A 26,896-nucleotide genomic window follows, 5' to 3' on the forward strand; every position below is an offset into this window, starting at 1 on the left:
CATACCGTGACGCGTCGCTTTGGCCGAGTGGTTAAGGCGTGTGCCTGCTAAGTACATGGGGTTTCCCCGCGAGAGTTCGAATCTCTCAGGCGACGTTATGACTTCATATTTTTGTTTTCCATTATTCTTCGTATTATATAAACCATATGAAACAATAAAAGTGAATTTAAAAAAAAAAAGCATATAAATCCTAAAAGTGGAGATGAAAATTCAAATATAAAATCGAAATTAGAAATTTATTGTCAATACTAATCCAATCCGATTTTATGAGCTAATAAACATCAAAATCCGATTTTATAAATTCGAAATTAGAAAACCATTTTGTTGTCTTCTTCGGAAGGTCGCAAGAGTGAGGAAGTGCAGCACGCAAAAATCCCAAACCCAAGCCAGTCGGGTGAAAAACCATTATTATCCATTATTTTCTATTCTCATGAACCTCATCAAAATCGCATCATTTTAGTGAGATTCCTCATCCCCTCATTTTGGGATTTTAAAACTGCAGCGTTTCTCTCTTGCACCACAAAACTAGCGAAATGAGAACTACTAAAAATGTTCACTTTTTTTTAACACCCCTTCTTTGCAACCAAACAGAACCCAGTGGCCCAATATATTGGATTAAAACTGTAAACTTTTCCAATGGTCATATCCCGTAGCAAGAACAACAAATAATTGTCCTCTTTCCTCCAAAAGGCTAAAAATATCGGTATCGATATCGATTTAACAATTACAGAGGTAAATTAAAAGTGAAAAAAAAAAAAACATTCAAATCTCACTTTTATCTAAGCATATGCTTATAAACGACTTTAATATAATGCTACTTGGTAGCAAGTGCACCAAATAGAGCTCCCACAATTTTTAAGCATACCCAAAAGTTCGTTAGCAACTCTGTCTCAGTTTTGCACTTTACATATTAGAATTGTATTTGTAGTTGTGTACTCCTTCCAAACTGAGCCTAATAAAATCCAAATAGCCAACCACACAATGTTGATGACGATAAAAACGGAGTAATGAATTGCCTTTGGACCCTGTTCGCAGTGAGGAGGCATGACATGGGTCGAATTTGGGTTCGGATGTAGGTATAAAGCACTAATCTTTCAATAAGATAAGGTCTATCTCTAAAGAGAGTCCAGAAAAGACCATTCCATCGAGCAAAAATTTATGAAAGAATCGGCGGCATCAGTGATTTAAGTAAATATAAGTAAGCAGTAAGCACTCCTCTTGCACAAAAATAATAATTATAAAGTAATTAACAGCAGTTTAAAGAGAAATAAATTCTGCAGTTTTCATCATGATCATCCCATCGAAAATGAATTGGAAACTGCACAAAGAGCACTACTAGCTCTGTACTGTCCAGGGCCAGAGATTCTCAAAGATTTTTAACATTACACCAAAATAGAAAGATGGGATCAAGGAGTGATTTATCATATCCCTATTCTGGTTTTTCTTTTCTACTTCCATCCAGCTAATAACAAACATATGATGATACAGGCCCAACTTCCAGTACGCCTGGTTGATCCTAGTGGCCATACTTCTGAAATTCCCACTCGCTGTTATCTGCAAAAAAATATATACAAGACAATATTGTGAAACAGGATCCATCCGCAGAGCCGAACAAGGATATGAATATAGAGGAGGAGATGTCCAAAATAAATAAATTACCCAGTGGGCAAACTTGACGGGTTTTGAGCCATCGGCTGATGCAATGGAAGTGGAACGCATGGTTGCAAACACCTATACCCCACACAAAAAAAAATGATTTGTTTAAATCAGAGAGACTAAAAGATAACAAACAATAGTGAACTTGGATAAAGTGGGAGAAAATACTTCCAACATAAAAAAGCTACATGTGAAGCGGAGTTGATGAAGTGTAAATAACCAACACATTGGCCTAAAAGCCCCAGGATAATACAAACGTATCAGGTACAGTGGATTTTGGTCCTGGGCTTTGATGAATCATAAAGAGTGTAAAAATAATATAAAACATCAACTTGAACAGCCTAAACAAGTTCACATAACAGTCTAAATCAAAAACAAGCATCTTAAAGTCATATGCTTATAGCGGATAACAAGGCAACACAGTCACACACAGTACCAACAAAGTCAGATAAATGAAAGGTCATAGCATCACACTCACACGAAAGTATCCTCATTTATCTGCAGCCAACCATCTCAAATACCACTAAAAGCAAACAGAACACAGACCTACAACTTTATCATGTTTAAACTTTTAACAAAAATATTTTAAATCTTTATTTGTGATGTCATGGATAATTTGATCAATCGGTTAGAAAAATCTTACATTATGAACCCTCAAATTAAACAATGAAATTCTTAGTTTGACACAATAAATCCAAATCACCTTATTTTCCTTATTCTGACCTACTTCCAGTTAATAAGGACCTTGTTACAGTCCCCAACAATATCAAATTCAAATCGTCTGTGGATATTAAAGAGATTGGCAACAAAGAATATTACAAATGAACCAAACACTGAGATTTTACTCCCATGACACAGCCACCTATTCAGGTTTGCCAGGGTTTGACACCACTGGCATATATACCAAAAAAATGATATGCAAAAGGCCCGACAAAGAGATCAACCAAAACAAACTTGCCAAGGAGCCCTAGGCAAGTAGTCTTTGGCAACAGAAAGACCAATCAAAATACTAATCTCATCTAGATATTATTTTCCTCTTTAACAGGCATTAGCTCCCAATAAGCTACGAAATCCTTGGCCAAAAACAGTATGTCAGACAATGGTGCACTATAATTTCTAGACATGTATGAAAGATTGTATGCTGAGAGAACAAGATCTCAAACACAGCTAAAATTCTCCCAGTACCTATGAGAGCTTAGATGATAGACCAGCTTGGTGCCCATGTGACTACAATAACACTTAAATCAATATCCTGGTGACTTGTGCAAACCGCAAACAAACTATATAATGGATTAAGTATAGTATATTTCTAATATAATATAAAGTATATAAAATCCATATGCAAGAAAGTAATATCAGAAGGCATTTGATAATATTTTGCTTATCGCTGATTATTATTTACATGTAAATGACACAAGTATCCATCCATCTTCCGAGACAGCCATCTCAAAAACCAAGAATGCTTATCAAACCACTTTCAATCAACAAGCCAGCTCATATTCCCACTTTTGACATGAAAACATACAAGAAAAAGGAAACAAAAGAAATAATATCAAGGAAAAGTGCAAGATGCAATTCATCATGTTTCAAAGATTATTTTTTCTTTTTCCCCATTTTGGTATATATCATATTATTTGGTATGGTGCATCTGATCAAGAATAGAATAATACTAACACATTTAAGTAACTGCTATATCAGGGAAAGCAATCACATTATTTGCTCCTCAACATATCAGATATGGAAAATTGGGATCTATGATCAAAGGTTTATTTTCTTATGAAAATAGCTACCAAGAGAGGCAATACATCTGCACAGGTGCATAACAACTGGATGGATAATAAACAATTCCGATACAAAAGATAAGGTATTATGGGTGGAAGAGAATGGATAGAAAGGAAAACAATTTTCAACAAGGAGAAAGGGAATGGAAGAGAGAAAGTAGGAGTTTTAGGAATTTAAAGCAAATAAGAAGAGAAGAAATGTTGTGAGTGCTTATGTGCTAGAAAAAAAAGGATTAAGAAGAAAAAAAAAAATATGAAGCAAAATGGAAAATTAAGACACAGCTATCTCAAAAGTGAAGTGAATTTTAGAAATTTTTTGAGAAATATTGTTACAACAGGGAGAGCCACATAATGATCTCTCTGCTATAATATATAGCATAGATTATGTGATGTTTTGTTGCGTGAAAAATTCACCATTGACTTTTTTTAGTGTTTTCCAATATAAAACAGTATGAAATTAAAAATATGGCACATGTCAACATGGATAATACCTAATATGATCTAGATGTATTTCAGACATTTATAAGTACACTGAAACCTTACTCCAAGTAAACAACTTGCAACAAATGCAGACGATACAGCATTAATTATGTTTTTTTATCAACAGCTGCATTAAGTATGCTTCACCTTATGGGACTTGCTTGGCAGTCAAGCAATTGAAACATGATTACATTCTAGGACCAAATCCCAGTTACAAGAGATAGCTCCATCAATCAAAAGTTCAATCTGGATATAAAACTCTTTATGGCATTCAATAGAATGCCAATTCAAACAACAATATACAACAATCTATTCTAATTTGGCCAAGAAAGAATATATCTTCCAAACAGAAACATCATCTAATGCAAGTGATAATGATTCTGAACCAAAACAAGCATAATCAGCATGAAAATTATCTCAATACCTGCCTAAGATGCCCCTTTTGGGCTTCGTCAAAGGGATCAGTGAAGACTTCTCTTTGATAGGTAAAGATCAGATGATTATTGTAGCATAACCATTGTTTATCGAACAGATGCTCCGAGTAGTAACTTTTTTATGTCAATATATGCCCAAAATTTAACATTTTCTGATATAGGAAATTTTTTCAATGTTCAAATCAACTAATCAAGTTTCAATTGCCACCAATGGAAAAGGAAAAAAGGAGGTTCCTTGATCTTCAGTTGGGTAAATTTTCTAGTATATCCCTATTCTCTTTCATTAGAAGGGGAGAAAACAACTCAAAAGACACACACAGACATAGGAAAACTTGGTATTGATCCCTAACCAGTATTTTGGAAGCAAGAAGCACAACTAAAACAAAGAAAGACTGCTAGAGTCTAAGGAGCAAGAAGAGACACGCGTCAGCAAAGTGAGGAACCACCTATAAAAAAATTAAAACTTAAAACAATTCATAGTTACCAATGCAACCGGGTGATTCTAAGCAACAGTAGAATTGATATGCATGCTCAATGGTATACAAAACTACAGACCTAACCAAAATTTAGTTCTTTGTTTTATAAAATTCTTACACCTAGGCAACTAGGGCTACAAAGAGCCCCACCATCACCTAGAAGCCTTGACAACTATGGCAAAGAACCTTAAATTCCCAAGGCTTGAACCCACACCTCATCAAACAGAGGGATGCCAAGTAACCAACTAAACAATTGGCTCATCAGCAAAACACCCAATGCCTGGTCAACTAGACATTGCCATTTTTTACGAAAGCCGTGGGCCCATGGTATTTACGCAAGGGGCACCATCAGGGGCACCTTCCCATCTAGGCAATGCTTTAAAAACTATGCTTATTGTACTTTTTTATGGATAACTGAAAATTTTATTAAACTATACTTATTATATAGCTATATGCAAGTCCAAATTCTTTAAGAAGTAAAGTCCTATTAGCTTAATTGGTTAGGTTGTCATGTTATTAAGACAGAAGTTGTAATCCTTGTAGGTTCAAGTCATGAACGTTTTAAATGTTCAAAATTGAAAATCATAACTACAACCTACAATGTAGTAAATTACCGATTCAAACAACGAAATGCAAGGTCACAGAACCTTGATTGTATCCTAACGAAGGAGAGATAAAATGGGTCAGATAGAGAGGCATTCTGTAATAAAACTAATGCCCCCAATCCAAGTGTAACAAAGGAATCATCTCAATTTTTTATTATAGAAGGATAAGAACTCTGGTTTTTTTCCTGCGTAAATTCTTCCCTATGAGGGGTGTTAATATACAAGTGTTAAGGGTGCAAAACCTGATATGGGAACTAAGAACCAATAAACCAAAACTAATAGAGCATATTGGCAGGCTAGAATTTAAAAAGCATGCATACCCCAAGCCACCGTGCACTCCTCGCTTGTTGCGCTCGCTTGATTAGCTTGGCACTCGATACCTGATCAATCGAACAAAACTAGCGAAGTTAAAAATATCACAAATTTTATTTAAAGAAAAAAGAAAAAAGGAGAATGGTACCGAAATAGAGGGGAAGAAAACTAAAAGGAGCAAAGGAGAAATAGATTCAGGGCTGCTCACATAGATCCATGATGTGGTTCCTGCAAATAGCACAGTTATCCACGACGATATCTACACCCACGAGAGAGAAAAGTTAACAGTAGATTAAGGTGAAAAAGAGCAAGAACCCAACAAACTTAAAACCCTAACCCTAACAAGGAGAGAAGGATTATCAAAACGGGGTAACAAATTTCGAGTTTCTATACGATGCATATAATCAGAAAAAAAAATGGGGGAAAAGAGAGACGACACGGAAATATGATTAGATGCATAATGTATTCCATACCCCATGCCCAAAGAGCGACTGCATTCCACTTCTTGATCTCGAAACGCTTCGGCTTCTTCGTCGACGACGAAGACGAAGGACCAGCTCCACTGGAGCCCTCGCCGACCGGAATCATGTTGATATCAGTGTCCAGGGATGCCATGTTGGTAGAACTGGGTGGAGAGGAAAGAGTTACTTCTAGCTACTAGGGTTGCCGGACAATTCCCGCTACTTGGTGGTTTCTGCTGTGGAATTTCCGAAGTCGATTTACAGAAATAAATATAAAGCAAAGAACTTTCCTATTTACTTTCAAACAAGGGAAAAGGGTTTATTAATCCCATCAAAGTTTAAACAACCCATCTCCGCCACGTTGATGGATTTCATGACTAATCTAAACCGTCCATCAAATAAGGACTTACTTCATTAGTCAATCCCATGGTCCCTGGGCAGTGATCTTCTATGGCTTATCCACACCAGAATGTATCCCTTTCATGTTCTTCCATTCGGAGAGAGACACCTGTTAAAATACACGATCACTAATTTCTCCCGTGCGAAAATAGAATCCAGTCTGGCAGTCTCCAATGTCCATAGCTCGAGTGCACTCTACCTCTACTCTACTACGAATCTCCACTGTCATTAGAAATTCGGAATTCCTTTTTCCTCTTAAGGTTGTATCCACCTCGACTCCGACGCGAAATCCTTTCCTCCTTGGGTTGTCTCTCTCCACCGCCATTCTCACCTGATGCGGTAATACCCGTTCCGTTTTTCGGTGGTTTTTATTTATTAGACTGTGTTTGGTTAATCAAACCAAATATTCGGTGTTTCTTTTGTTTTCTTGGGTGTGATTTAAGGGCTCCAAATATTATTCTACCCAAAAAAAAGTACTCCAAATTTTGAAAAAAAAAAAAAAGCTCCAAATATTCAATAGCTTTGATTTGATTATTTTTACCCGAAAATTTTGAATTTTTTCCCCAGTTTATAGAATTTTAACTGGTGTATTTGGTTTGGTTATTGAAGAGAAAAAAAAAAAGTGCCACTTCAAAAAATTACATTGTTTTCACTAATGTGGCATTTGTTTCTTGTTTTCAAAAACACAACAATACACATGGTAAATGCCCCTTTAAATTTTCATTAATTTATTTGATTTTCACCAATATTCATACTTTTTTTTTTTTTTGTATTGAAGCAACAACCGATTTGTTTTGGGACAATTGCTTGTGTTTTAAAAAAACTAAAACTTGCACACTGGTGAACACCTCACGATTAAGGTGGTGTTTGGAATCAATATTGTTTTTTTAGAATTGATTTTTGATAAAAAAAAATAATGTTATATTGGCATGTAAAACGTTTTTTTCTTTCTTTTCTTTTTTTTCTTTTTTTTTGGTGCCATTTGTTGTTGTTGTCAATAGACATTTTTCAATGCCATACCAGCATACCATTGCTAGTAACAGTAAAAAACAATAAACACCAAACCCGATTTCTGTATAACAATGAACATACGAGTAAATTTTATAATCCTAACACTGCTTGTCCGTTTTCTATGTAGTATTTGCAGTATGATAAATAGACAATATCATTTTAGTGAAGATTACTACTGCTTTGGTTGATGGAAGAAAGGCAACCGGTAATTGTCTTGATTTTTCCTTTGTCTCGTGGAAGGATATAAATTATGGTTTTTAAAATTGAACCGGTCAGGGGTCCGGTTACCGGTGACGGCCGGCCCATTCTGACAAAAAAGAAATAAAAAAAATCGAAAAATGGTCAAAATGATTCGAATGGTTAATTGGTCGGTTCAGCGGTTTGCTAACCAAAATCAACGGTTTAGGGAAAAACATAACCGGTTAGGTGATTGGTTCCCAACTTTTCCGGTCCAATCCGATTTTGAAAACCATGATATAAATGGGTTGTTGAGCTTATTTGTTTTCATCTCTTCCATGTGGGTAACAGAAGCTGTGTTAATAGGCTAGAGACTCAGAGATAAACAATACAAATTGTTAGATAATTTCATAAATTAAAGAAAAATAAATTAGTAAAGAATAAATTGGGTATTTAAAAAATTTTAAATGGTTAGATGATTTTTTTATCACAAAGTTCAAGAGGTTTTTATCGCAAAAAAAATAAAAAGAAAAAGAAAATCTATGATGCGGAAAAAATATGGTATGGGAAGAGTTTTGACCAATCAAAACCTATTCATGAATTTTGATAAATAACACCTGATTGACTACCATGTTTATAATTTTACTTGATTGGTCAAAAGTTTTTCAGATATCATATATTTTTTGTATCATAGTCGAAATAAAGGGAATCTTTGCCACTAACCCCATGGTACGAAAGACGAAAAGATAAGAAGACCTATGCGACCAGAAAATCTCCCAAAAGCTCAAAATGGGCCAAAATCATAAAGCTTCATTTGAAGCTTCTTTTCTTTTCGCTAGAGGGCCTTGATCTTCTATCATTCGTATGCAAGATAGGATCACATGATCATAGGAGCCCTAACCGCAAGTGAGAACTCTAGCCACACTCGTGTCATGGTCTGACACAGGCTTAGCCTTGCCTGCGCTTGGTAGGCTTACGTTAAGGGACACCATCGTCATTTTCGCCCGTAAGATTTTTGGGAAAAGTGATGTTATCTTCAGACAGACCTCCAAAATCTTAACGTACTTTTTGAGGAGGGGTGGCCGACCTCTTTGGGTACCTAACCTTGGCACTCTTAGACCAACATCCCTTGCGGGGGCGGCCCTGGTTAAGGCTAGCATGACTACTAGGGTTCCTCATGGGGACAGTGCATGGACCGGCATTGCACTGATAACACTCAAGGGAGGCTTGGCATGTGGGCCTGGCTCAAGCATGACCCTTCACCATGTCAGCCCCTTGCCCAAGCTGAGTGAGCTACCCCATTGCCCATAGCGCACGGGTGCGTTCCGGCCCAGTGGTTGCCTTTCATCATGGCACACAGGTGCCCACATCATCGACATACAAGAGACCCATCACATCGGCGTCCAGTTGCCTCACGTCATGGCCTTTCCCCTTTAGCACGTAAGCGACGCCTCCCATGGACCAGCCAAAGCCAGCCGAGTGCCCCGGCCATGCGACTTGAGGTCATGATCCAATGCTGCTGACCTTGGTGGAGCCATCTCATTGGGCAACTCCTAACCTCCAAGCACACATAAGGCTTGTCCTGGCCTACCTTGGCCTGGACGCCGCATAGGTTTCTTTCGCTGTAGAACTACCCCCGTGACACTTGGTGTCAGAGCAGATCAGCATAGAGCCAGTTGAAGTGGTCATCACGACAAGCAGCACGTCGTGGGGTGCGGTCCCTAGGCACTTCCACTAGGGTACATGCAAGCAAGCATACACATCAGGCCTGGTAAGAGGCCATTCATCGTATCCCCATTCCAATGACCCCAAAACAGCGCCCTTGTGGGGGCAGACGCATTGGTCGCTGTGCTCATGCGGGGGCAGACGCATGAGCCATTACATGGAAGGCATATTGAGGCATTTTGAGTGGGGGAGTGCCATGCTTCCTCATGGACATCGGTTGTTGTTCATTTTAGTGAGTTGTGGGCTACATCTTGGTTTCATGACAGATGACCCATTGTTCCGTAGCTTGTTAGAGGCACTACTGAGGCATGGACAGTTTTGCACAGAACGAGTCCTTGGTTGAAGCCACAATATTGGAATGATAGGAATGTGGGTACACTAACTGTTGGAGCATGGCGGCCCTATACCGGAAAAGCATCGGATGACATGCTCAGTTCAACAAATAGGCGGAACATTCGCAACAATAACTCACATCACAAGGCGAGTGCATATTCGACAACATCATGGGTAAAAGTTGCCACACTTGCGCACATTGCGGCCAGATCTCCTTGAGGCAGTAGCACATTGGGACCCCCTCGGAGCGAAAATGTAGCCCGAACCGGCGAGGTGAAGTGTAGTTTCAAGGGCCAATAGAGCATAAGCCATGACTAGGTTTGAGTAACCTGCACACGGTGAGGCGAAGTCTGCAGGCCTGCATTGTGAAAGGGTACACCTAGGACACACGCCAACAGCAAGAGTAGATCTATCACATCATGTTCGGTAGCACCACCGAAAAGCTACCAAGAAGACGTTCGGGCCTTGAGGTAAAGATGATACATGGGGCGGACCTCCGTGAAGCAACACACAATTTCTTCGAGGGCCCTTCTTTCACCCTTTCAATGGCATAGCCATCTCGCGGTTTGAGTAACCTCAACACTAGGGGTGAAGTCTAGGCATGGCGACATGGTGAAATGGTTTCGTCCCCAAAAATGGACACCAACATAGGCGAGACCCGGTTGGCCAGGCAAGCCCAGGAACTGACATAGAAGTGGATGGCACGGGACACAGACGCCCATTCACAAGAAAGGCCATTGTCAAGGATGACAATGGATTGAGTAGGGGAGCCTGTCATGGTCTCACACAGGCTTAGCCTTACCTATGCTTGGCAGGCTTACGTTAAGGGACACCATCGTCATTTTCATCTGTAAGATTTTTGGGAAAAGTGATGTTATCTTCAGGCAAACCTCCAAAAGCTTAACGTACTCTTTGAGGAGGGTGATCGACCTCCTTGGGTGCCTGCACTCTTAAACCAACACCCATTGCAGACCGACCCTAGTTAATGACTACCAAGGTTCCTCATGGGCGCACACATGCTCATGGGGACAGTGCATGGATTGGCACTGCGCTGCCGACACTCAAGGGAGGTTTGGCATGCGGGCCTAGTTCAAGTATGACCCTTCACCACGCCAACCCCTTGCCCAAGCTGAGTGAGCTACCCCATTGCCCATAGTGCACGGGTGTGTTTCGACCCAGTGGTTGCCTTTCATCATGGCACACAGGAGCCCCCATCATTGGCATACAGGAGACCATCACATCGACGCTCAGTCACCTCACATCATGGCCTTCCCCCCTTTAGCACGTAAGTGGCGCCTCCCATGGACCGACCAAAGCCAGCTGAGTGCTCCGACCATGCGACTTGAGGTCATGATGCCATGTTACTAACCTTGGTGGAACCATCACATCGGGCAACTCTTACCCTACGCTAGTGACATTCGGGCAGTTTATAATGACCCAAACTTCAGTACGGTTCCCCTTTAGTTCCCTCTCAGTCTCAGTTTCAGAGCAGGGTCTCGTCGGGGCAATCCCCGGAGGTTTCCTTCGGACAAGGTTAGTTCTTAGCTTAGTGACTTTACGCATCTGGATTTCATTCGGTATATCGGAATTTGCTCATTTTTATATAGGAATTTGTTCATTTACAGTGAAAATATTTGTCGACATTCAACTCGGTAACATCTATTTACAAATGTTTGTTAACATTTTTAAACAGAACCTGAGATTCCAACTTTTACAGTGGAAACTTTTGTCGACAATTAAGGTCAAACTGATAATGATTTCAACCAGACGGCGGAACAGCTCTGAGATTAAATGAGGTTGGTTCTGGCATTTTGCAGTGTCTAGGATTAATATCCTGACCATAAAATAAGGTTGGTTCTGTTATGCTCAATTTTTAGGAATACAAAAGAAACTGTCAGCTTTTCACTGTAAACTGAGATTTTGAACCTTCTCCTTGTTCGGACCAAAAGACCCACTGCAAGCTGGTGTTTTAATTTGTCTGATAAGGTTGTTACCGCATATTTGGGTTTGACTTTTGTCTCCCTGGGGCCATATTGGTGGGCTTTATTTAATGTGCGTTGATCTAAGTACCCTGTTCTCTTTTCTAGGTCATTTTGCAGTCTAGAACATACAAGTAAACTCAAAATTGCTCCTACTTATTCAGTGAACCCAACCCACTTTATTAAATTTCAATTAATCAACCCTACTAATTGAGGTGGTTCGGAAAAAAAGATTGAATGAGGTAATCCATGTGTTGTTTTTCTGCATATGTTACAGTTTTCATAGAATTTCTATTTTGTTCATGGCTACCTAAGCCCATTTATGGTTGTGTTATTATTTTATTAATATAGGATACGGCAAAGAAGATTGGAATTAGGCTAAAGTAATTTGTTCAAATCATTTAGGAAAACGTAGGATATGAGAGATGGAGATCACAAATTTGCATTCTTCATTTTGATTAATGACTTTGTTCAAATAGGTTGCTTGGGTAGGGAGATGTTCTTTCATTTCATGATTAATAACCTTGTTCAAATAAGTTACCTTGCATGGTGAATTTTCCACATTGAAATGATAGACAAACTTCATGTTAAGAAAGCAATCGAGAAGCCATGACTGTAGTTGCTAATCTTATAGTATGTACGATGTGCAATTTGTATTTTTTTTCTTTTTTACTGATCTGTGCAGTGTGCAATGTATATTGTGGTCGTATGCCAGTCATTGTTGTTTCCTTCTCACCAGTAATGGAAATTCATATGGCTTCTTTTATGAACATATGCCAATTATTAAAATGTAAATATCACTCCCCACATTCTATACTATTGAAGGGAACACAACACAAAAAATGCCAATGGATGCCTTCCAACATCAACGAGATTGAAACAAGTTTGCAAATTAATTTCTTAGGCCTGGTCACCCCCATTCAAGCTTGGCCTTTGTGACACCTCCCCTGGCTAAGGAATCAGCATCTTCATTTGTTGACCTTGGGATCCATCTGAACAAGCAGTTTAAGTTGGAACCAGACCAGGCACCTCACTTCACAAATGGGATGTCTTAGGGGCCAAGGGCCTTTCAATGTTGTTTCTTCGGGGGGATGGTGGTGGAATTCCTTTTGGTGCCTTGCTTCAGGAGGCCTGAGGTATGTAGTAGATAAATGTAGATTTTGTTTTTGCTTTCAATTTCTGATTATCAATTAAAAAAAAAGTCAATCAACACTGGATACCTTGCACTTCTATTGTACCGAGCAGCTACTTGGGATCTGTAACATGTCCTGTAATCTGAGCAGTTACTTGTGGCTTGCTCTTCTATTGTATTGAGTTCTTTCTGACTCAATAAATTTATTACCTTACCTTTCAAAAAAAAAAAGAAAAAAAAAACTTGATACCTTGCACCAATAATAAATTCCAACCTGAGGAGTAATTTGTTCAGCCCTCAAAGATGTTCCTTCTACTGGGCTACAGTGGCTGAGCCATTTTTGTAGTTCTGTCCAGGGTGTAGTAGCCTGCTGTCTTCCAGGGGCAAATCTACCAACTGTTTTCTAACCTATTAACATTGAATCCATTGTGGGTTTGTTGAATTCATCATTAGCTAACATCTGATGAGATTAATTATAATCTTAGTCTCTTGGTCCTTATTACCAAATATTCATGAGTTCCTTTCTCACCAGACACTCCATAGAAGATCAGCCTCATAATGCTACATATTCCTAATTTATGTGAATTTAGGAAATAGCTTATTATTGAAAGATCTAAAACATCCAAAGGAAGAATCTAATAGGCACCAAAAAGATGCAAAGCATCCAAAGTAGTTCTATACCTTAGATATGATGGAGCAGGAGAGAACTGAGTAGTTAACATTATCATTACTCTTCTAGTAGACACACATGAGGAGACAAGCACTGGTGTTTTCTTTTTCATTGGAGAATTTCAATTGTGGAGCAGGACCATGTCAAAGAGATTTCACCGGGAAAAGTATAGGACTAAAAGTGTAATTCTAGGGCTTTTAAAAATGAAGCACAAGCAAAAGAACCCAAAGGATCTTAGACTGGGGGTAGCTCATCCTCCAATCCAGGTGCGGGCGGGATTCCATCTGAAGTCTCTGCTATGACCAGCAGGAGACCTTACCAACCAGCTGATTGGCACCATGCCTATTAGTTATATGCAGTTCAGTAATGCACTAGGCCATATGGATAACCTTTGACTACAAAGCATTTGTATTCCATAGACTATGTGTGCCAACAATATGATTTGGATTAAGTTTACATTCTGAAAGCTGTTGATTGTTGGAATATGTGTAGAGAACTGCAAACCTATTATTTTGAAAGGTATTTGAGGTGTATCCCTTGAGGCATAGCTGGTAGAGTTAAAGCATTGCCTAGGCAGTTGCCTAGGAGTTTTAGATGCCCATTGCCCAGACAACCAACTAAGTGGCCACTAGGGATGTTAGTGGGTTGGCTTAAGTGGTAAGCCTGCGCTGACGTGATCCTATTGGGTTAGGATTGGGTCAGCCTTAATTGGCTTTTGGGTTGGGTTTGTGTTTAGGTGGGCTTGTGCAAAACCTGACCCATTGACATTGCAGCATTGAAATGTTTGTATTATATAAGCTTGGTTGAGTATAAGTATACTATACATGGGATGTTCAGGTCTGGTTCGGCACCTCTCTTTAGTTAGCCAGGTGAATTTGAATTGGAGTTAGCTTTGGTTCAGGTTGAGGTAAACCCGTACTGAACCCTAAACATTGACACCTCTAGTGGGCAGCACTCATATAAATGTTTTAACTGGTGTCTTCTGCAGTTCAGTCAGGGGAACGAATAATGCAGTATGAGCAGTCAATGGATATGGAGGAGACCCAGGGTCAGATACCAAGGCTTCTTGACATTGTGTTGTATCTTTGTGAGAGAGGCCATGTTGAAGGTGGTATGATATTCCAGCTGTTAGAAGATTTGACAGAGATGTCAACAATGAGAGATTGCAAAGAAGTATTTGGTTATATAGAGAGTAAACAAGACATCTTGGGGAAGCAAGAGCTATTCGGGTGGGGGAAGCTTGTGATGCTGAGGACATGCAATCAGCTTCTTCATCGTCTTTGAAAGGCAAATGATGTGGTGTTTTGTGGACGAATTCTTATGTTTTTGGCTCATTTCTTCCCATTGTCAGAACGTTCAGCTGTTAATAAAAAGGGAGTTTTTAATACTTCCAATGAATCCAAATATGAAAAGGATGCTCCTGATGGCACTTCCGTTGATTTCAATTTCTACACTATCTTTTGGAGTTTACAGGAGCATTTTTGTAACCCAGCTGCCACAACTCTAGCTCCTATTAAGTGGCAGAAATTTGTGTCCAACTTAATGGTTGTATTGGATACATTTGAGGCTCAGCCTTTGAGTGATGATGATGGAAACACAAACAATCTTGAAGAACAAGAAGCATCAACTTTTCGCATAAAGTATCTTACAAGCAGTAAATTGATGGGTTTAGAGTTGAAAGATCCAAGTTTCCGATGCCACATTCTCCTTCAGTGCCTCATATTATTTGATTACTTAAAGGCCCCTGGGAAAAATGATAAGGATGTGCCATCTGAAAGCATGAAAGAGGAGATCAAGTCTTGTGAAGAGTGTGTTAAGAAGCTTTTTGAATCGATTCCTCCTAAAGGGAAGGAGTTTCTACACTGCATTGAACATATATTAGAACGAGAAAAGAATTGGGTTTGGTGGAAACGTGATGGTCGTCCCCCATTTGAAAAGCAACCAGCAGAAAAGAAAATGGGCCAAGATGGATTGAGAAAACGTAGGCCACGGTGGAGGCTGGGAAATAAAGAACTCCATCACTTGTGGAAGTGGGCAGAAGCAAACCCAGATGCTCTGACTGATTCTCAACGTGTTCGGATCCCATCAGTTATGGAATATTGGAAAGCTTTGGCTGAAGATATGGATATATCTGCTGGTATTGAAGCTGAATATCACCACAAAAACAACTGGGTCTATTGCTGGAAAGGCCTCCGTTTTTCTGCTCGACAAGACTTGAAGGATTTTCCCGATTTACTGAATATGGCATTGAAGGGGTTGTGCCCCCAGAACTTCTTCCACTGGAAGTTCGCTCTACGTATCACACAAAACCTAATGAAAGGTCTAAAAAAGCTAAAAAGGAAGAAGAGATGAAGGGTACTGCTGAACAAGTGGAAGATAATCAGATCACAACCCCTGCAACTGATATTGATGGTGGAGTTGGAACTGAATTTCAGGACGCAGCAGCAGCGCCAATGGAAACTGATGCGACTGTTATTAGTATCCCTAACAGTGGAGCGGCAACATCGGATGAGAATCAGAAGCAGAGGCCTGACAAATATGTAGTTCCAGAGGCAGGGCATTTAGAAGTAGAAGTGGAAGCCGAGGCTGAGACAGGGATTGTAGATGGAGAGACTGATGCAGAGGCTGATTGACATGTTTTTTCTTATTCTCTGTTCCTTCTATTTGGGCTTTACCTTATTCCGACGATTGACTTGTTTTACTTTCATCATCTAATGGAACACTAGAACAGGTACACGGAAAAGAAGCCTCGTTGTAAGTTTTTGATTTTAAGTCAACCTGTGTTTGTACTCTTATCAGCCATTTTGTTGTTCCTTTTCTTTGAAATATGTAAAGTCAAAGATTTTAGATATGTTATTTGTCCAGGCTGTGTTAAGCTGAAATTTCTTTTCTAGAGCTTTAGGCCATGTTTGGTTCACTGCCAGTGGCCTCATTCTTTTAATTCCTGTCGATTCTGAAAAAGAATGGGCAAGAATGAATGAGATGCAAGTGTTTGGATATTCATTTCTTGCCGCAGGACTCATTCTTCCCAGAATGAAATTTGGGTCTCGACAAAAATTTAACATATTTTGTGGCACGAAAATTTTTCGTGCCCCATCCTACCAATTCTTTTTTTTTCCCGTTCATGAACCCTCGTCCCTCCCTCTCTCTCTCTCTCTCTCTCTCTCTACAAGGTAAAGCTGAGGTATCTCGATCTGTTGAAGTCCTAAAGTTAAGATTGACTCTCTCTCTCTCTCTCTCTCTCTCTCTCTGTACAAGGTAAAACTAATTGTCTCTCTCTCTCTCTCCCCCCCTCTGTATAAGAAAATAATTATTTTATTTATTAATTTTTTGTTTGTTTGATAATTAGGGTAGAATGCATTGCTGGAGTTTGCGAGGATTGTGAAGGTGAAGGAGCAGATGGTTGCTGGTACTTTGCACCATCTGACTCTGGAGGTGATCGAGGCTGGTAAGAAGAAAATTTATGAAGCCAAGGTGTGGGTGAAGCCATGGTTGAACTTCAAGGAGCTGCAGGAATTCAAGCCGGTTGGAGATGCCCCCACGTTCACTTCGTTGGATCTCGGTGCCAGGCGAGGTAAATGATATTGGAATCTTTCTTTGCCCTTGAATTTTGAAGCAATATTGAGTCCTGATTTTAAGGGGATCATTGACTGTAGAATTGTATATACATATTTTACATTTAGCTTGTTAGGGATTATCGGAATTAATTCTAGGTTTGGATGCGATTGAGAATGCATGGCTTCTGCAATCTTGGTTTCTTGGATTTTCATTCCATTAAATATATAGGGTAGGGAATAGATTGTGTTGATTGGGAAGAAATGATATCTTTGTTATTGTGCTTGAGTGGGTCTTCTTCAGAGATTTTGTAGGCTTCAAGTATTTGGTGGATCTCCATTATTTTTGTTCTAATTGGAGGTGCTAGAATTGTTGGAGTCAATATTATCAAAACCAATTTGGATCATGAAATCACGAACATGAGAAGCTTGAACCAAAGTGAAAAGATTTAACTTTTTAATTTGATGCAACATCATGAAATATACATATATAAGTGTTATTAAACCTTATATAACTTTGTTGTTGATGGCATAATATGATTATTAATAATAATTTAACAAAATTGCTGCATAAATTTAGTTTGGTTTTAAATGCAAATAAATACTTGATGTAGGCAACTCCTTGACCAATTAGACAGATCATGTTATAAGTTTACAAGTATAAAATCCATATCACCAACTAGAAGTTTGAATTTGTTGAGAAGTAAAGGAAAATAAATAAAACTTTATAAATGGATATTGTTGAGTCAATACTCAATATGTTGGCAACCATATTATCTTCCATCTATATCTTTATTCTCTTTTTTGGTTGTTCTATTTTTGTTTTGTTTTTTTTTCTTGTTTTGATCTTTAATGGTAATGTCTTAACTTCTCCTTTGAATTTCCTTTATTTGATGAGATAGCATTTTAATACAAAAGAAAAAAGATTTTATTAGTCTCCAGAACCACAACTGTTCCTTGTGGGTTTCTTATGCTATTTAATTTGGGTTGATGTTTATTGATCCAAGTCTCCAACATTCAAAGATGCCTTCTTCAAAAAAAAAAATTATTAAAAGAGTGTTATATGGTCAATCTAAAAGGGAAGCATAGACTTGGGCACAATTTAGAATTGTTCTAAAAAGTAATGGCAATTCAATGAGCACTCATTAAGTCATTTTTGCCCTACCATGTTTTTCATTCATTGGCTTGATTTTTAAGACAACAAGATAAACTGTTAAGTTTTTCTATTTCCAAGAAGGTGAGTGACAAAGTAGTCACCTTGTTTGTATCAAGTCTTTGGGCTTTGAACATGCTTCATCTTTCACATGCAAAATACAATAATTTCCTTTTTCTGATATAAAGGAAAGAAATTAATTGACTTATTAATGCATGTTTCAACCCCATTTGCATTGTTGTGGGGGTTTTTTACTTTTTACATGATTTCTTCCCCCCCTTATTAAAGGGTGATTGGTATTCTACTATTTGTACATAAAAGCTCCACCCGTGGGAACTTCTATCATGTGAGATTTGGAAATACAAGATATCCAGATTGTGTTATGTGCCTAAACCTGAAAACATAATTAAGTTTCTTTCTTCTTTTACTTGTTTTGTAAATGCATGTTCAGATTCTTCAGGAGGACAAGAATATGACATATTCACATTCTTTTAGAATCATGCTTGACCTAGACCAACCTCTTCTCATTAAGCACTTTACCCTTCAACATCCAAAGCCTTCCCAAGCCATAGGAGCCGATAATGTACATGTAACAGGCCATGCTAGGGGGTCGTGTTTAAGTAAAATTGGGCCAAATATTTCCTAGTAGTAATTATTGGCCAATCATGTAAATCCAGATGGCCATGGACCAGGATGGAGAGCAATGCCAACACATGATCCAATTGTCCAAGATGTAGAAAATCATGCTGTGAAGACTATCCAGCAGAGGTCAAACTTGTTGACCCCTTACAAACTGCTGGAGTTCCTTCATGCTAAGACAGAGGTCGACATCTTCTGCTTTCTTTGGTTCTTTTTTCCCTATTATTTCTTTAGTAGCAGCTTTACCCTTTTGTTATTAGCTATTTAGCTCTTGGCACGGGGATTGCATGCATATTTTCATCTTACATAGTTCGGGAAGATAGATAAATGATCTTATTGTTTGTAATTCATGCAGGTGATTGAAGAAGTGGCAAAGCTCAATTTGCTTCTCAAAGTCAAGAGGGGAAATAAGGAAGGAAAATTTAAGGTTGAAGTACATAAGAATGTTGAAGGTATCTTTTATTTGAATCTGATGGAGCAAGATCACTCATGAGTCATGACTCTGTGCACTATCCTAACATGCTAGACCTGTTCATGGGCCGGGTGGCCTGACGGGCCGGGCCCCCTGGATGGGCTTGAACATGTTTATAGGCCTGCGGGCTTAAACTCGGGCCAAAAAGCCCGACCCACAATAAATTTGATCCGGGCTCGGGTTTTGTCAAAATAGCCTGGCCCGGCCCGACCTAAAATTAGACTTAAAAAGGGTTATGTGATTATGTCCATTTGAATAATTTTTTTTAAGAATGTAAAACTGTGTTTTAAAACGTAAAAGAAAGGGAACAAAACCATCTTGTAGGCCCATTGTTCATTTAAATAGGAAAAAAACCATATGAATTTTTAATTCTAATTTGAATAGGGAAAATTGTAATTTTTTTATTAGGTCGGGCTTCGGGCTCAGGCTCGGGTTCGGGCTTTGGGCTTTTTATCAGGGCCAGGCTTGGGCCCAAGTTATAGGCCCATTGGTCAGGCCGGGCTTGGGCTTGGGCCTAGCGTATTTCCATTAATGATGAGTAAAAGCCCGGCCCGGCCCATGAACTGGTCTATAACATGTTAATATGTGTGGATTTATATAGACATCTACTTTAGTGCTTTGTGAAACTTTAATCAATACTGCCTACAAATGAAAGAAATGTCTTGAATAATGTTTACATGTTACATAGATTAGAAATATAGCCTATTATAGATGTTGTCTTGGATGCTTCTTTTCTCTTGTTTTCAAATTTGAATATGTTGCGCATACATTTGGGCCTTATCTCTCTCTAGCACCTTGATGAGAGAGAATTGCAACTGCAACTAACCTATATGATTATGACCCCAATTTTGTCATTCAACAATTGTGGTTCCTCTATCGTGCTTTGGTGCATACAACATGGGGGAACAACTTGGGCTTGGGGTTTTAGGTCCGCGGGCTGGCATGACCTAGCACGACCCATATATATTGTTTATATGTATTTTATATATATCTCTATATATAATATTTATACATTTATATATATAATATTTATAAATTATAATTATATAATAATAAAGTATATAATATACTAATAAAATTATAAAATAAACAATTGTTTTCAATTTTATTATACTAATTTATTTAATTATTGCATATGTAAGCAATTGTATACATCAAAATTCATATAAAATTAAAATTTTAAGTTTTTTTTTCATTTTTTTAAATAAATAGCTTTGGCCCAGCCTGGCCCACAGCACGGTACGGGCCCACATGGGCTTGGGCCGTGGGATGTGCCGAGCCAAGCCCCAAGTTATCCCAGGGAAGGGCAATACGACACAACCTGCACTTTACGTGGACCCGACATGGCATGTTTTACACCTTTAACCCTTATATTATTATTTTGATTAATAAAAAATGAATGAGAATGAAACTTGCAACAAAACAGGTTAAAAATTTTACTTTCATTCTTGCCATAAAAAAATCATTTTTTTGGGGGGAAAAAAGCATTTGGTTCATAGTAATATTTTCTCATTCTTCTCATTTTTATTCATTTTTTTTTTTATCTTGAAAATTTATCTTGGGTAAAAACGAGAAAGAATGAGAATTGAACCAAACATCACCTTAGTTGCTATCTGGTTTTTTTCTATGCTTATTCAATCCTGTCCATCCTTGAATGAACGAGTAAGTTACTGCCAGTCCAGTCATTAATAATTTGAGGGAGAGTGTATCACTCCGGCATTTTGGTTCATAGTTGAGCCGTGTCAGGCCCAATTCTAGGCACAATCCAGACATCATGTATTAAAAGTTAAACACCTGAAGTCCAACTACACCACATAAGTTCCGACCGACCATCCAAAAGTCTCTGATTCCTTGTCTGTGTTTTCTGAGGCTTTGCTAGTCTGACGAGTCAATTGTTTTTGGCTGAACATGAAGTTATGTTCGTTCGGCTATGTATTGTCTAACTTATACTGGGGACTGCCAGCCATGGAAGAGCAACCTTTTAATTATAATACGCAATGAGAACGTGGCCAAATCAGTCGGTGCTGGGCCGAGTTGGTCCACATGTTTTAGCCTATTCTGAACATAATACATTTTCTTTTATCACAGGGAATTTTCTCATGTTGCAGTTTTGTTTTGTGACACCAGGAAATTTGCAATCAAAATTCTAAACCACAAGTCCTGAGAAGTCTTGGAGTATAAGCATCTTGTGAAGAAGCCACTGCTACGAAGAGACGTATAAGAGAAACATTTCAGGATGCACGGACTTCGGTAAAAGAAATTGAAGTCCAGAGGAGCTTTGTGATATTCCCAATTGGGTGGAGGTGGAGCCAAATTAAGTCCAATCCAAGCATTATTTTGGGCTTAATATACTGTTAAATAAATTTGAGTTAATTATCATTATCTGTTTTAAAATTTATTACTTTTTTTTTAAATTTCATTAATATTTTTTAATGCTTATTTATGGTTTATTTATTATTTTTAAATAAAATTTAGAGAAAATAAAATTAATAATTATTAAAATTAAAACTAGTAATGCTGTTCATTTTCAATTTCATTAATAAATTTATAGTAGTATTTAGTGTTATTAATTTTGTACTAATTTTTATAGTAATATCTATTGAAAGTTGAAGGGGTTAAAAGGTCTAGAACTAGATAAAAAATAACATATATTTCAGTAAGAAATGATTTAAGCACTCATAATTTAATGATGAATATGACATTAAATATAATGATGGGATAGTAAAATAAAATTCATGTAGCCAACCCCACTCCGGTTTTACAAACCTGTCACCTTTATAGTCTCCCTTATTTTTCTCCATGGTCATTAGCTGGTGTTTATCTCTTATTTTCCATAAGGTTTGTCAGTTTATTGCCTAAAGCCAAAACAAAAATATCCAAATCTTAAAACAGAAACCTAAGACTTCAAACAAAACCACTTACCATTGTTGAACACTGAAATTGAACTTCCTTCCTGAAAATGGTTCCAATTAGCAAAGATGGAAAGGCAATAGAAAACAGAAAAGATGGCTTCCTCGGGTGATCAGATTTTGGTCATGTCTCAGGCATAACTTGGGAGGCCAAACTTAGAGAAAATTCCGTATTACACGGATCCCCAAAGCTTAATGTAGACTTGGTCCCGTTTCATGTCTTTCTTTTTGTGCGGGCTGTCAGCTATTTAAAAGTTCGGTAGTTTGTATTTTCATCTTTTCCCGTTTGGTTGGAGGAAGGTCTAGCCGCTGAAAGACTATGCCCCAAAAAAGATATGAGAGGCTCGATTATTTCGAAAAGCTAGAAATAGAACTTGCATTTTTCATCTTGTCTTCACATGAAAAGATGTGTCTTTAACCAAATGGTCTACAGGTCAAGATCTTTATGTAAAAGTCCATTACATCTTTTGACTGTTAAATCTTTTAGAAGATCTTTCAAAAAAGACTTGCTTGAGGCTTTTAAAATAATTGTTTGATGCAAGAAAGCGCAATAATTACACTAAGAGGTTTATTGGTATTGGTGAACTTTTATTTCCTTTGAACTCTGAATGCAAGAATATTGTTCTGAATTTTGAAAATTATTAAATATCCATTTTGGCCCCCATATATGAGAGTTTTTGTTTGTCTTTTTGGGGGTATCATCGGAAAACAAAAAAGTTGTATGATTGCATTTTAAGTGATAAAAGATAAGAGGAAACGAACAACCGTTTTTCTCTTGAAATTAAAAGATTTCTCTTAAGAGATAAGATTTAAGAGGAAACGAACAAGCCCTTGGTCTTATTGAGGGAGGTGGGTGGGTGACTGTGCTAGAACGATTGTTAATTAGGGTTCACAATGAATTACTAAAAAAACGAACCAAACGTTAGAAATTATGATAATCCTAATAATTTCCCTACATAGGTTGACCATCAAAATTAAGGTTAATTAGGGTTCATTGCTATATTATTGGTCTAATTATCTTACAAGCAAAATGAGAATCTCTCTCTCTCTCTCTCTCTCTCTCTCTCTCTCTCTCTCTTGGATTCACATGATGAGAATGGATGAAAACATTATAGAGTACATGGAAAACACATCAATAGAATGTTGCACCTGTCTTCATTCTCATACTCATACACACACACACACACACGAGAGAGAGAGAGAGATTCTCGTTTTGCTTGTAAGAGAATAGACCAATAATATAACAGTGATGTTCTAAATTCTAATGGTCAACTAGAGAAAATTACAAGTATTTTCATACTTCTAACGTTTGATTAGTTTTTTTAGTAATTCACTATAGACCCTAATTGACAATCGTCGTATCACAATCACCCACCCACCTCTCCCCATAAGACCTAACTCTTCCCTCTCTTTCTTGCATCAAACATTTGTTTTAAAAGCCTCATGCAAGTCTTTTTTGAAAGATCTTCTAAAAGATCTTATAGTCAAAAGATACGGTGGACTTTTGCATAAAGATCTTAATAGCTTATAGACCGTTTGGTTAAAGGCACATCTTTTTATGCAAAGACGAGATGAAAAAAGGTGAGAAGTTTCATTTCTAGCTTCCCGAAATAAACTCGAGTTAAGCTTCCCACATCTTTTTGGGGCATAGTCTTTCGACGGTTAAATCATCTCCCAACCAAATGGGAAGAGACAAAATACAAGCTATCGGGGCTTCTATATAAATAACTGACAGCCCACGCAAAAAGATAGGCCAAATGGAACCAAGTCTACATTAAGCTTTGAGGATATGTGTAATATGGGATTTTCTCTAGGTTTGGCCTCCGAAGTTATGCCTGAGACATGACCAAAGTTCAATCACCCAAGGAGGAAGCCATGCTTAAACTTTGACAACTTATTTCATTCTGCCCTCCTCCACGATTGTTGTGATCAAGAGTGATCGAAGAGCCTTCGCTAACGTTGAGCATCTTGGACAAGTATGTATCAAATGATTTCCTCCGCCATTCCACAAGCTTCTCCTCATAATGGAATCTCATCTTTTCCAAATAGTAGCTAACATTTAGAGGGAAAGGGATCGTGGGGCTGAAGAAGTGGAAATAGAAAATAGAATTACAAATATGGATCAGTCTTAATATTTAATATAGGGTGAGCCCCATTTTTATGGAAGAATGGAAAGTGAGAATAGAAGGTGATGATGCTCAATCCGAGGTGGTGCACGAACTGAGGAGAGCAGCCAGATAATCCTTGCTGGCTGGGTGGTGCCGAGCTTACAAGGACGGTGCCGCGCTATGTATCCTACGGTCAAGAGAAGTCAGAGGCCCGAGGAGTTGTCCCTGGGTAGATACTTTGATGCTCAAGTTAGTGAGAGGGCAGTGAATGGGCCAAGCAATGAAGGTGTTGCCCCAAGCAAAGTAACAATATGGGTGCTAGAAGTTGGAACCCCTTACCTGGGGCATGTAGCTGACGTGGCTGGAGGGACCAGACGGGGGGACCACGATAATAACATAGCTCAGTCAAGCCAAGCCGACCTGGCTGAGCTATGACGATATGGTCGGGCTATGTAGACGTGGCTGGGTGATGATTGGGCGGCCACGTGTCTCTCAGGGCCAGCTCAGCCATGACCCAAACACCACTCCCCCAGTTCTGAAGTCGAGGGATGAGATTCAATTGGTTCATTGCTCGGCTGAGGAACTTTGGAGCTGTTGTCTGGTTCTTTCGCTGTTCGTGCAACGTTGGTCATTGCCGAGGAATCTTCCAATCATCGGCTGCAAAACTTGAATAAGAATTGAAATTTCGGTTCCAAAACCACTCCCAAAGTTCTTTTGGCGTCAGGGCTCGGTTCTGGTCGGTGTTGAACATTTTGGTTGGGTCGACATTCTTGGGTGGCCCACCGAGGATCCGCGTTGGTGGTTGGACTGGTGCTGAGGGTCGAATCGACGCAATTAATGATCGTAACCTTTGCATGACGGGGCCATCACTTCGGTTTTTGATGCTTCGCGCATATGTCATCGGTCACGTTGATTGGTCTTCTGAGGCATTGCTAGAGGTGTCTCATTTGTACCGTTGATCTCTTCTCGGTTCGTGCTCCTAGTGGCTATAAAAGAAAGGGGGGCCCTTCCCCCTGTGTCATTTGGGAGGAAGGTAGCTTGCATTGCTCGTCGGAGTGTGGTGCGATTGCTCAATAGTGGTTGCTCAGTGGTGGTTACTTGGCAATTTTCCATTCCTCGGCTCGGTATGTTTTCCTCATCCCATCGATCCCCTTCCTCTTTCGGGTCCTCTATAGTAGTTCCAGTTCTAGCTCTTCCCACGACTCCAACTATGAGCCAGAGCTGAGGGATTTTGTGGCCGCCGAAGTCGAGAAGGCTGAGGCTGGCCCTTCTGGGATGGAGGCGGAACTTCCCCTATGGGCAGGTCATCGGTTTGGAACCACACCCTACATCTTGATGCCTGGGGATGTGGATTAGATTCGAGCTATGTATGTTCGTAGCCCAACGAAATGGCTACTGATGCTTAGTGTGATGAGATATGTGTGTACGAGCATAGCTTGGAGGCTGGGCTGAGATTCCCATTGAGCAAGGGGGTTGCTGAGGTACTGGGCTGGTATAGGGTGTTGCTGGTGCAATTGATGCCAAATTCTTTCAGGTTCTTGCTCGGCCACATGTTTTACTATGTAGTCTGTGATATCCTCTTCTGTTATGCGGCCATTCTTACATGTTTTCGGTCTCGGGCTTCTTCTACTAGGTTCAATTTCGCATGCAGATCTTCGTCATTTTGCCTCTCGTTAAATAGCTCGGTCCAGATAGTTGGGGAACCTATCCCCACGGGGACTGTGGCATCGGTCCCGTAGGTCAGGCTAAAAGAGGTCTCTCTGGTGGCAGTCTGCGGGGTCGTCCTGTATGCCCAGAGTATGCTCAACAGCTCCTCAACCCACTTTCCCTTGGCTTGGTCTAGGCACGTTTTTAGGCCGTGTAGTAGGGTTCAATTGGTTACCTCGGTCAACCTGTTACTCTGGGGTCGTGCACTGTGGTAGTCTGACGATTGATCTTTAGGTCGGCACAGAGGGTTTCGAACTTCTTGTCGGTGAACTGTGTTCCATTGTCCGTGATGAGCACACGAGGGATGCCGAAGCGGCAAACAATACCCTGCCAGAAGAATTTTCGGGCATTATGTGCGGTGATGCGTGCCAAGGCTTCGGCTTTCACCCACTTCATGTAGTAGTCCGCTGCTACCAGAAGGAATTTCTTCTACACAACTGCGGTGGGAAAGGGACCGAGGATGTCCATTCCCCATTAGGTGAACGACCACAGGCTGGTGATGGAGGTTGGAGTGCCGCTGGCAACTGCCACACCTCCGAACTAATTAGGCGGCATCTTGCTTCATCGTCGGCCAAAAGTAGCCCTACCGGAGTGCCTTATGGGCCAACGTGCGCACGCCGGGATGATCTCCGCAAATGCCCTCATGTATCTCACTAAGGACGTAGTCTGCTTCGGCTGGGGGTACACTTCATGTACGGGAGAGTGGAAGCGGCGGTAGAGCTA

General features: G+C 39.3%; 2 protein-coding genes, 1 non-coding gene and 1 pseudogene across 7 annotated transcripts; 3 read left to right on the top strand and 1 right to left on the bottom strand.

Moving 5' to 3' along the window:
• The first annotated feature begins 13 nt into the window (after window positions 1-13).
• On the top strand, window positions 14-95 carry TRNAS-GCU (transfer RNA serine (anticodon GCU)). The gene has a single exon. It is a non-coding gene; the product is annotated as a tRNA-Ser (tRNA).
• A 1,123-nt stretch (window positions 96-1,218) lies between these two features.
• Window positions 1,219-6,689, bottom strand: RBX1 (RING-box 1). The gene is made up of 5 exons (XM_088957085.1): window positions 6,218-6,689; window positions 5,953-6,003; window positions 5,753-5,812; window positions 1,660-1,731; window positions 1,219-1,554 (listed from the first exon to the last, which is right to left on the bottom strand). Exons 1-5 carry the CDS (start codon window positions 6,357-6,359, stop codon window positions 1,517-1,519), a joined length of 363 nt encoding a protein of 120 aa, XP_088813211.1. The 5' UTR covers window positions 6,360-6,689; the 3' UTR covers window positions 1,219-1,516.
• Window positions 6,690-11,252: 4,563 nt separating this feature from the next.
• LOC148842151 (cysteine proteinase inhibitor 12-like) lies at window positions 11,253-21,957 on the top strand. Of its 4 annotated transcripts, XM_088957084.1 has the most exons (6): window positions 11,253-11,383; window positions 11,544-11,646; window positions 16,986-17,205; window positions 19,016-19,161; window positions 19,333-19,429; window positions 21,577-21,957. In XM_088957084.1, the coding sequence occupies exons 3-6, from the start codon at window positions 17,031-17,033 to the stop codon at window positions 21,597-21,599; spliced, it is 441 nt and encodes a 146-aa protein (XP_088813210.1). In that variant the 5' UTR covers window positions 11,253-11,383; window positions 11,544-11,646; window positions 16,986-17,030; the 3' UTR covers window positions 21,600-21,957. The 4 variants fall into 4 exon arrangements, with proteins under 4 accessions (XP_088813210.1, XP_088813206.1, XP_088813208.1 ...); XM_088957080.1 differs by lacking the exon at window positions 21,577-21,957 and having other exon boundaries at window positions 19,333-20,170; XM_088957082.1 differs by lacking the exons at window positions 11,253-11,383; window positions 21,577-21,957 and having other exon boundaries at window positions 11,571-11,700; window positions 19,333-20,170.
• On the top strand, window positions 14,456-17,096 carry LOC148842152 (THO complex subunit 1 pseudogene; annotated as a pseudogene). The gene is made up of 3 exons (XR_016103274.1): window positions 14,456-14,468; window positions 14,620-16,362; window positions 16,981-17,096. The product of XR_016103274.1 is annotated as a THO complex subunit 1 pseudogene (transcript).
• Window positions 21,958-26,896: the final 4,939 nt, after the last annotated feature.

The sequence above is a fragment of the Nelumbo lutea genome, chromosome 8 (assembly GCF_056320005.1).
Source record: "Nelumbo lutea isolate HS-2025 chromosome 8, American lotus-T2T, whole genome shotgun sequence".
In the NCBI taxonomy this organism is placed as follows: Eukaryota; Viridiplantae; Streptophyta; class Magnoliopsida; order Proteales; family Nelumbonaceae; genus Nelumbo; species Nelumbo lutea.